At 42.1% G+C, this 10,735-nt stretch overlaps 1 protein-coding gene across 11 annotated transcripts in view; it reads left to right on the top strand.

Moving 5' to 3' along the window:
* Positions 1-10,735, top strand: part of KIF13A (kinesin family member 13A) — a 225,297-nt gene that overhangs the window by 190,944 nt on the left and 23,618 nt on the right. For 8 of the 11 annotated variants that reach the window (XM_037736015.1, XM_017521642.2, XM_017521640.2 and 5 more), the window contains 5 exons: positions 2,014-2,052; positions 4,046-4,145; positions 6,331-6,457; positions 8,224-8,279; positions 10,457-10,581. In XM_037736015.1, the coding sequence (XP_037591943.1) occupies positions 2,014-2,052; positions 4,046-4,145; positions 6,331-6,457; positions 8,224-8,279; positions 10,457-10,581 (447 nt within the window). The remainder of the gene's footprint in view (positions 1-2,013; positions 2,053-4,045; positions 4,146-6,330; positions 6,458-8,223; positions 8,280-10,456; positions 10,582-10,735) is intronic. The other 3 variants (XM_017521644.2, XM_017521643.2, XM_037736016.1) reach the window with 1 other exon arrangement.

The raw sequence follows: 10,735 nt of genomic DNA, 5'->3' as shown, positions 1-10,735 counted from the left end.
GCAATCTCAGCTCACTGCAGCCTCCGCCTCCTGCGTTCAAGCATTTCTCCTGCCTCAGCCTCCCGAGTAGCTGGGACTACAGGCATGCGCCACCATGCCCAGCTAATTTTTTGTATTTTTAGTAGAGACAGGGTTTCACCATGTTGGCCTAGATCGTCTTGACCTCGTGACCTCATGATCCACCCGTCTTGGCCTCCCAAAATGCTGGGATTACAGGCGTGAGGCACCATGCCCAGCTGTCTATATTCTTAAAGCACTTTTGTAGTTACAAATCTTAAATTAAGGGATTCTTGATTCTTATTTCTAAGGAAAATTGTTCAACCAACGCCCTTCTATTTTCAACACGATTACTTTATTTTGCCAAATGTTTTTGCAAAAATTGTTACTTTCTTTAGTTATTTTACAATGTTGCAGTGTTTGAAACAGTTGCATTTCTCTCAAGTGATTTTATGGTCAATGGAGAATACTGACAAATCCTTATATTACAAATAGTATGCTGTGCTTTTATTTCGACAGTGTAGTACAGACTCTTGTGTGTATATAGCCTGAGGTTTCCCCAGCTTTCCCCTGGGATGATTTCATCAGGGAAGACAACTGAGGTTAGAGACCTCATACAGGCATGGCTTATAGTTCTTACTGCCATTATTTGTGTGATCCTAAGGTTAAATCATTTCATCCTTTAAGGCTTAGTTGCCTCATTGCTCAAACTGAGATTGGGCAAGAGAATCTTTCTTGTAGTTTTGCCATTCTGTCTTCCTAAACCTATCTCAAATCTCAAATAGTCTCCCCAAAATACATATCACCTGTCTGTGTGACAATGGTGTAAGGCCTGGCTGAATGATGTTTGTTCCTATCCCCAGCTAAGAGATTTCTTATTTTATTTATTTTATTTTATTTTATTTATTTTGAGATGTAGTTCCTCTCTGTTGCCCAGGCTGGAGTGCAATGGCACAATCTCAGCTCACTGCAACCTCCGCCTCCCAGGTTCAAGCAGTTCTTCTGCCTCAGCCTCTCAAGTAGCTGGGACTACAGGCATGCACTACCACGCCCAAGTAATTTTTATATTTTTACTAGAGACGGGTTTCACCATATTGGCCAGACGGGTCTTGAACTCCTGACCTCATGATCCGCCCCTCAGCCTCCCAAAGTGCTGGGATTACAAGTGTGAGCCACCATGCCTGGCCCTATTTCATTTTATTTTTTTGGAGACAAGGTCTTGCTATGTTGCCCGGGCTGAGGTGTGGCGGTGTAATCAGAGCTTGCTGCAGCCTCCATCTCCTCAGCTCAAGTGATCCTCCCACTTTAGTCTCCCAAGTAGCTGGGACTACAGGTGCACACTACCAGCTAATTTTAAAAAAATTTTTATACAGGCCGGATGTGGTAGCTTATGCCTGTAATCCTAGCACTTTAGGAGGCCAAGGCAGGCAGATCACGAGGTCAGGAGTTCAAGACCAGACTAGCCAACATGGTGAAACCCTGTCTCTACTAAAAATTACAAAAATTAGCTGGGTATGGTGGCTCATGCCTGTAATCCCAGCTACTTGGGAGGCTGAGGTAGGAGAATTGCTTGAACTGGGACCCAGGAGGCAGAGGTTGCAATGAGCTGAGATCATGCCATTGCACTCCAGCCTGGGCTACAGAGCAAGACTCCATCTCAAAAAAAAAAAAAAAAAATTTGTACAGATGGGGTCTTGATATGTTGCACAGGCAGGTCTCCAACTTCTAGCTTCAAGAGATCCTCCTGCCTTGGCCTCCCAAATGCTGGGATTATAGACATGAGCCCAGCCAAGTTTTTATGTTTCACTGACTCTCTTCTTTATGTAAAAAATTCTTTAAATTATAGACAAGTGAATTAAATCCATTATCCCTTTTTGAGATTGAATTTAGTATTTTATTATGCTTATGTTATATGAGCTGTCCATTTTAATGTGTGTTAAGCTTAAAGAATTATTTTCCCTGTATGCTGTTTGAAAAACAAAATGCATGTCCTTTGTGTTTATTTTTTCCTACCAGAGAGATGATGAGGATGGTGATGATATGGATAGTTATCAGGTATTGCTACTGCTGTCAATCCTGCAGCATGGGGCACAGCTACTGCTAATTGCCAGCATTTGCAAAGCAGAGACCAGGGAGGAGGAAGGAGGGTCCTAGAGCGAGAATATGCAGTTTTTCACTTGCTTTTGATTTGCTTTATATGTAATCAAATGCAATACTATTTCTTTAGGTTTCCTTGTCAGTTCACAGTTTGTAATCAAATAGTTGCCTTTTTGCTATGCCATCTCAATTTACTGGCTTATTGCTAAGCAAGATCATTGTTACTGTATTAAAATGGATGATCTGGAGACTGATCTGAGTAATAATAGAACTCCAGTTTCCCGCAAAAATAAATAAGTAAATAAATAAATAAAATGGGTGATCTTAAAATATTGCAGTTATCCATCCATAATCTTTTAGAGACTCACCTTTCCCATGCTAATATGCATTCTTTTCCTTATATCCAAGAGCTAATATTGTTTTAATATGACATTTTATTTTAAAAGACTTTTGCTGTATAGGAAATTGAAGACATTTTATGCACATAATTGTGTTTTGTTTAGCCAGCTTTCTTCCCTCATTAGGGCCATACTTAGTTCTCCATAACCTGTAGAATTTAAATCTCAGCTTTTACTGGTTGGAAATCTTGAAAAAAATATACAGATATGCAAACTGAGATTGTACCTTGTCAGCTCTGACTGGCCTGATACCATGGAGTGTGGGGTTATGTAGAAATGGTCAAAGCAGCAAACCAAGATGAAGCTTTTTGGTTCCCAGTCTTTGTACTGATTCTCCACACACATCTTCAAAGGATGTTTTCTCAGTGTGCCTTCCTAGTTGTGAAATGTGGGTACACTGGCCAGGCGTAGTGGCTCACACTTGTAATCCCAGCACTTTTGGGAGCCATGGCGGGCAGATCACAAGGTCAGGAGTTCAAGACCAACCTGGCCAACATGGTGAAACCCCATATCTACTAAAAATACAAGACTTAGCTGGGCGTGGTGGCGCACGCCTGTAATCCCAGCTACTCTGGAGGCTGAAGCAACAGAATCGCCTAAAAACAGGAGGGGGAGGTTGCAGTGAGCCAAGATAGCATCACTGCACTCCAGACTGGGCAACAAGAGCAAAACTCCAAATCAGGAAAAAAAAAAAAAATGTAGATAAACTTTACGCTGTAGGTAAAGTTTCAGAGGTCCTAGGTATCTATTCTTGATGTAAATTCTTAAGTCTTAAACTTGAATTAGGCAAGCCAAAGAGCATATTTAATAGAGTTGATGGATTTTTTTTCCCTACTCGTAATTCCATGAAGAAAAAACTTTCAGGGAAATATCATTATCCCCTTGGATCTCAGCAATGCCATTGACTAACGTCCTGCGGCTGTTTGTGCACTTCCTGGCACGTTTTTGACAGTGCAGTCCAGTGGCTGCCTAGAGGATTTCTTAAAGCATGGCTGACTGCATGTTGGGGTTTGCATGGGAGATTTTTGGTTAGCCTCACGGTGGTGGTTGACAGTAAAATATTTGTGGCAAGTTTGAAGTTATCTGCTTACCTATTCTTTGCATTTCAGAAAATCTCTATTATCTGACTACTGAACTATGAGCTATGAAAATGCTTGTCATTTTCCATTCCATTAGTTGTTACTTGGTTTGGGCTCTGTTTTTGCTGTTCTTCTGTTTGCGATCACAAATCCTGCAATGAATAGCTACAATTTAAATATACATACACACATAGTAAAAAAAAATCGGACAGCTGGTATAGTTTGAGCTTGTCTTGCTTTTAAGTATAATTATCACTTTGGAGATCCAGGGGCTCCGATTTCTGGATAACAGCATCCTTGATCAACATGCAGTGTTACTGAGGCCTCTCTGCTTTCTTGCATATTAATCACATGGCAATGTTCAATGGCTTTTCCTACTGAAAAGTTTCCTAGTCGATTTAAACATCTTTTTTTAAAAAAAGAAATCCTTGTCTATGCAGTCTATAGGAAAATATTTTCCCCCCCTGATGTTAGGAAGAAGACTTAAACTGCGTAAGAGAAAGGTGGTCAGATGCACTCATTAAACGGCGGGAATACTTGGATGAACAGATAAAAAAAGTCAGCAATAAAACAGGTATGTAAGATCAAACTCTTTTTGGGGGGGAGCTTTTCACTTTTACACAATGGCAGTAGGTTGTTTTCGTCCCCTAACTGGACAGTAGTATCTTATTTTTGTTGTTTGTTTGTTTTTAAGACAGGGTCTCGCTCTGTCACCCAAGCTGGAGTGCAGTGCTAGGATCATATCTCACTGCAGCCTTGAACTCCTGGCCTCCAGAGATCCTCCTGCCTCAGCCTCCTGAGTAGTTGAGACTACAAGCATGAGCTACCACACCCAGCTAATTTTTAAATGTTTTGTAGATGGGGGGTCTCGCTTTGTTGCCCAGGCTGATCTCAAACTCCTAGACTCAAGTGATCCTCCCACTTCAGCCTCCCCAAGTGCTGGAATTGCAGGTGTCAGCCACTGCACGCAGCCTGTTTAGTTTTGTGAACTTGTAACAATTATAGACATTAGTCCATTATATTATACATTGTTGGTTTAAGAAGCCTCCAAATTTGAAAGTAATCGGTTTTTATAAAACTCAGAGCTATGTCATAAAACTGTGACATTACATGTCAAATTCACATTTCATTTTGATGGACACAAATGTGATCAATACCAGTATGTCAGTATGAGGTATTCTGGGCACCAGGACCTACGACGTACAGCAGCCAAAGGGTCACTTATGAAACCAAACCACTTAGCAGGTCAGCACCTATCCACTGTTGGGCCATTGACATGCACTCAGCTGGTTCAGCATGGCCCCTGCAACGCCATTCACTGCCACCCAGTGAATTTTGCTGTTATCCATCCATAAGCAAGCTGCACCCTTGGATATGTAAGCAAGTTATGCATCCAAGGGTGCAGCTTGCTAATGGTAGCAGTGGCCACTTGGATTCTAGACAGAAATATGCACTTAAAATCCTTAGTCTCTCATCCAGACATCATGGTCTACTCACTGTGGTTGGTTCTGCACCAAAGACACATCATGCATGTGAATCCATTTCATGTAGAAGCTAGCAAAAAGTCTCCCTCAGGAAAACATCTTGGCTCAACATGCGGTGTTGCTTTGTGTATGTGCTCAGGCTGCTAATGAAAACTCACTTTGCCTGTACCCAGGGAGCCCCAGAATTGAATTATGAGTAAGAGGATTTCAAAGTATATCAAATAAAATCCCTTTCATGATAAGCCTTAAGGAAAATAAAGGTGATTTTACAGAGTAAGGTATATGGTGTGTTTTGTTTTTGTTTTGTTTTGTTTTGAGACAGAGTCTCGTTCTGTCGCCCAGGCTGTAGTGCAGTGGCACAAGTTCAGCTTGCTGTAACTCCACCTCCTGGGTTCAATCAGTTCTCCTGTCTCAGCCTCCTGAGTAGCTGGGACTACAGGCACCCAACACCATGCCCAGCTGATTTTTGTATTTTTAATAGAGACAGAGTTTTACCATATTGGTCAGGCTGGTTTCAAACTCCTGACCTCAGATGATCTGCCCACCTCGGCCTCCCAAAGTGCTGGGATTACAGGTGTAAACCACTGTGTTTGGCCTTTGGTGTTTTTTAATCCTCTGTCTTTCTAAAGTCATGTATAGTTCTGTAAAGTAGTATCACATCCATATTTCATTTGATCCCTCCAGCAAGTATGTGAAGTAGACATGACTTCTGTTTCCCTGTTTGACAGGTTGAGGAGACTTGTTGAATAACTTCCCCAAATTACAGACCCAGTAAAATAACCTGAGTCTTCTAATTGCTGTTCCAAGGCTCTTTCTGCTATTTCTGGCTTATGGTTTCTAAAACTGGTGTCACAGCCCCTCTCAGCTCCCTACACATCCTCTTGCTTGAACTTCACAGGCTCCACTCCATTTAAGGGACGTAGCGGATGTTAAAGCCACTTATGGATAGCACTAAATGAAATCTGTTTATTGTTTTTGTTTGCTTGTTTCTTGAGATAGGGTCTCGCTCTGTTGCCCAGGCTTTAGTGCAGTGGTGTGATGATGGCTCACTGCAGCCTTGAACTCCTAGGCTTAAGTGATCATCCCACTTCAGCTGCCTGAGTATCTGGGACTACAGGCATGCATGTCACCACCCTCCCCAGCTGTTGCTTTTTTTTTTTTTTTTTGGTAGAAATGGGGTCTCACTGTGTTGCCCAGGCTGATATCTGTTCCTTGTAAATGGAGAAGTTGTACTTTCTCTCTTGTTGGCATTGGTCCCCTCATTTTGTTCTGCAGAGAAAACAGAGGACGATGTCGAGCGGGAAGCCCAGCTTGTGGAGCAGTGGGTAGGGCTAACCGAGGAAAGGAATGCTGTGCTGGTGCCTGCCCCAGGCAGTGGGATTCCGGGAGCACCTGCCGACTGGTAAGGCTGCCCTTCCTTCTGTGCAGACCTGGGGAGATGGTACAGGTCGCCTGTGGCAAGAGCCATGCAAGAGACTTTCCAGGACTGTCACAGCAAATGCCAACCAGCTGAGCTGCTTAGGGAATGTCCACTCATCTCCAGTGCTTCCGTCCCTTTTTTGCTTTCCCACTGAAGCCAACTTTCTCCCACAGGAAGCTAGAGAGCACTGATTACCTGGCCAGGAATCACATACCATATTCCTCTATTCTTCTGCATAAGCAACTCGAACATGGTTTCCTGATCTCTAGAAATTCTTTTATTTTGGTTGGAAAGTATCTGAAGAGGGCAGAAAATGTATTCATGGGGCTACCTTTTTGGTAGTATTGTGAGAATTAGAGATAATGTGTATATAATACCTTACATATTAAAATATTATTTTGTATATTATAATGTATGTAAAATGCCTTTCATGCCCATTCAGTAAATCCTAGCTGCTGCTGCTTCTTATTCTCATTTTTATTATATATGTCCAAGGCATTTAAGAGAAAATCAGATTCCTTTTGAACAGTGTAGAAACATTAGTGATAATACCTGCATCTCTAATGATAAATGGAAATGTAATCAATTTCATGATATGTTTTATGAAACTAGAAACTCTGAATCTGCAGGCACATAATTTGTAAGCTGATGTTTCTCCCTGCAGATACTGCTGTTGTGCTGGAATCCTGTAGGTCTCTTGCAGTAATTCTGCCAGCCACTTCTTATGGACAGCCTGCTCACCCCAATCTTGTTCTGGCCCTCAAAGCCCTCTCTAGACAGCTCTTCTCCTTACTTCAGTCTCTCTCATATGACGTGTTTTCAAAGTTCAGATCATCTTGAGTGCTTGTAACATGTAGGCCTGGGTCTCATCCCTAGTTATTCTGATTCAGAAGAGAAAGGAAGGACCCATGATTCTTCTTTTTTAATTGTTTTAAATAAGAATTTGCATTTTTAAAGGGACTTTTTAAGAGGCCTCTGAGGTAGCTCTGATGCAGCTGGACAAGTTGGCTTTTTCCGTGTTTTGTTTTTTTGAGACAAGGTCTTGCTCTGTTTCCCAGGCTAGAATACAGTAGCGCGATCTTGATGCGCTGCAACCTTGACCTCCGAGGTTCAAGCCATCCTCCCACCTCCCAAGTAGCTGGGACCACAGGCATGTGCCACCACACCCGGCTAGTTTTTGTTGTTGTTGTTATTGTTGTTGTTTGTAGAGACAAGTGAGTGCTGCTCAGGCTGGTCTTGAACTTGTCCTCAAACCATCTTTCTGCCTTGGCCTCCCAAAGTGCTGTGATTACAGGCAGGAGCCACCACACCTGTCCCTGCGCTGGTTTTTGATTAAACACTGGTCAGTGTCTTCTGTCCACATGCCTGCCTCCTTTCATATGTCTTTCCTTCTGTTCTTCTTTGAGCTTTTGTTTCCTTCCTCTAGACTGGGATACTGTCCCCTGTCACCACCCTAACAACATCCCCTTCCCTTTCCCTCTCACTGGAATTCTTTTTAGAAAGGCTTCACATAATCTTTGTTTCAATTAATTACATGCAACTCATATAACTGGAAGTTCTTTTATATAATTCATCTAATTGCCATGATTTATGTCTACAAGGATGTCAAGAAATATGAAAGTATTTCATTAGTGGAAACTGCATCTCTGCCATGGTTATCTTCGCTTCCACAGCTCTGTGGTATTTTATCAGCTAATAAAATATAAAATACGTATTTTGTTGTGATTAAATTTTGTTATTAAATTTAGGATTCCACCTCCTGGAATGGAAACCCACATACCAGTTCTCTTCCTTGACTTGAATGGTAAGTAGACACTTAAAGTCACAGGGATTATTGTATTTAATTAAGGCTTGTAATCTATTCAGACTCACATTATTTTGATCCTTAAATCGCTCTTCTAATCACTCACATGCCAAATTAAGTGACATTTTGGTTCTAATCAAATATATAAGCATGATATGTGTATAGTTAATCAAAAAAGGAGAACGTAGGGTGATTGAGAACTGCGTACAAGAGCATTAAAGCAGTTGCGCTGAAACAATAGACAAAGAAATTCCCCTGGAAAATAATCACCCCCAGAGATTCTGAGTCTTTAGGCTTGGCAGGGGCCTATGAATCTGCATTTCTGACTAGTGCCCTTAACTCTGCTCCTCAAATAGTTTTGATGGCAGAAAGGATCACAGTATAACCCTGCCTTAAGGGTAGTCCTTCAAAGATGGATGCTGGACAAGTCTAGAACAATGGTTTCCAATGTGCTTTAGCAGTAAAATCCTTTTCTAAACAAAACATTAAATGGAATCCCATGTGTAGAAAACAACAGCAGAGTTGCTGAGTTAGCAGTGGGCAGGCTCCTGGCAGACCTTTTGGCAGGGCCATAGGGCTCCTCGAAACACAGCCTGAAAATCTCTGTTCTGGAAGGAAGCCCAGTTATGGATGGATGGAAGACACAGGGAGGGTAGCTTTGGCTCTTCATGTGAATAATTTTTTTTTTAAAGCCTGGATGTCAAATGTATGCCTCATAAGAGAATGTGTTTCTTGTCATGGAAGGTATATAAACAAAGACTGGTTGACAATTTACAGAGATTTGTGAAGGGCAAACCCCATATCAGATAGGATGTTGTGACGCTGGAAGAAGATAATCTTCATATTTCTCCCAAGGGCTCAGAACTTTGATTCTAAATTGATAATTTAACTGCTAAAATCTGTAATTTATGGTAAGTTATTAGGTAGGACAACAAACCTAACAACAGTTTACAGGAGGAATTGACATCAGAAAGCAACAAAATTCTAAGGGTTTTTGTTTTTTGTTTTTGAGACAGGGTATTGCTGTGTCACCCAGGCCTCACTGCAACCTCCACCTCCTGGGTTCGAGCAGTTCTCTGCCTCAGCCTCCCAAGTAGCTGGGACTACAGGCACCTGTCACCACGCCTGGCTAATTTTTGTATTTTTAGTAGATATGGGGTTTCACCATCTTGGCCAGGCTGATCTTGAACTCCTGACCTCGTGATCCACCCTCCTTGGCCTCCCAAAATACTGCTATTACAGACATGAGCCACCACACCAAGCCTCTAAGGTTTGTTTAATGAACATACTTGCTCCTGGGACAACAATGGAATATATTCATTCCATCTTATAGGAGACTCACAAGGCAACTTTTTGGCTCCTATCATTTTTTGATGTTTTTTTGTTTGTTTGTTTGGTTTGGTTTTTTGTTGTTGTTTTTTAGTAGAGATGAGGTTTCACCATCTTGGCCAGCCTAGTCTTGAACTCCTGACTTCATGATCCACCTGCCTTGGCCTCCCAAAATGCTGGGATTACAGGCATGAGCCACTGCACCCAGCCAACTCCTATCGTATTTTTAAAGAATAAAAGCTGTGGAGCACAATAGGCTCATGCCTATAATTCCAGGGCTTTGGGAGGCCAAGGCAGAAGGACTGCGTGAGTCCAGGAGTTGGAGACCAGCCTGAGCAACAAAGCTAGACTCCATGCCTGCAAAAAAATTTTACAAACTAATCAGGCCTAGCGGCATGTACTAGATATTCAGGCTGAGGCAGGAGATCGTGAGCCCAGGAGTTGAAAGCTAGCTACAGTGAGCTATGATCAGGCCACACACTCCAGCCTCAGCAATAGAGCGAGACCTTGTCTCAAAAAAAAAAGCCAAGTACAGTGGTTCACACCTGTAATCCCAGCACTTTGGGAAGCCAAGGCAGGAAGATTGATTGATTGAGCCTAGGAGTTCAAGACCGGACTGGACAACATAGTAAGACCTCACCTCTATTAAAAAATAATTTTTTAAAAAAGAAAAAAAAACTGTTGTGAGTCTTGGCATCTCTGTTTCAAATGCAGGTTAAGGAATGGAAGAAAAAATTAAACGTGTCGTGTGTTAACTTCAACTGTTAAAAGCGTATATTTAAATTTCTGATGTTTGCTTAAAAACTGACTTACCCCTGCTGTTTTTTCTGTGCCCCGGATGTGGTTAGCGGATGACCTCAGTGCCAATGAGCAGCTTGTCGGCCCCCATGCATCCGGAGTGAACTCCATCCTGCCCAAGGAGCATGGCAGCCAGTTTTTCTACCTGCCCATCATAAAACACAGTGATGATGAGGTAATTAACCCCCAAGTTTCTCTTAAAGGGCTTCAGATTAACACACAAGCCTTGTGGGCCTGTTTTCCCAGTAAACTGCTGTGGTTTGCCTTGGGGAAAAAGACTGGGTACTTTAAAAAATGGAACATTCCCAGCACTGTGGGAGGCCGAGGCG

Source organism: Cebus imitator, unplaced genomic scaffold (genome assembly GCF_001604975.1).
Source record: "Cebus imitator isolate Cc_AM_T3 unplaced genomic scaffold, Cebus_imitator-1.0 Scaffold21, whole genome shotgun sequence".
NCBI lineage: Eukaryota > Metazoa > Chordata > Mammalia > Primates > Cebidae > Cebus > Cebus imitator.
The sequence above is the reverse complement of the archived record's forward strand: the minus strand, read 5'-3'. Positions and strand labels throughout refer to the sequence as shown.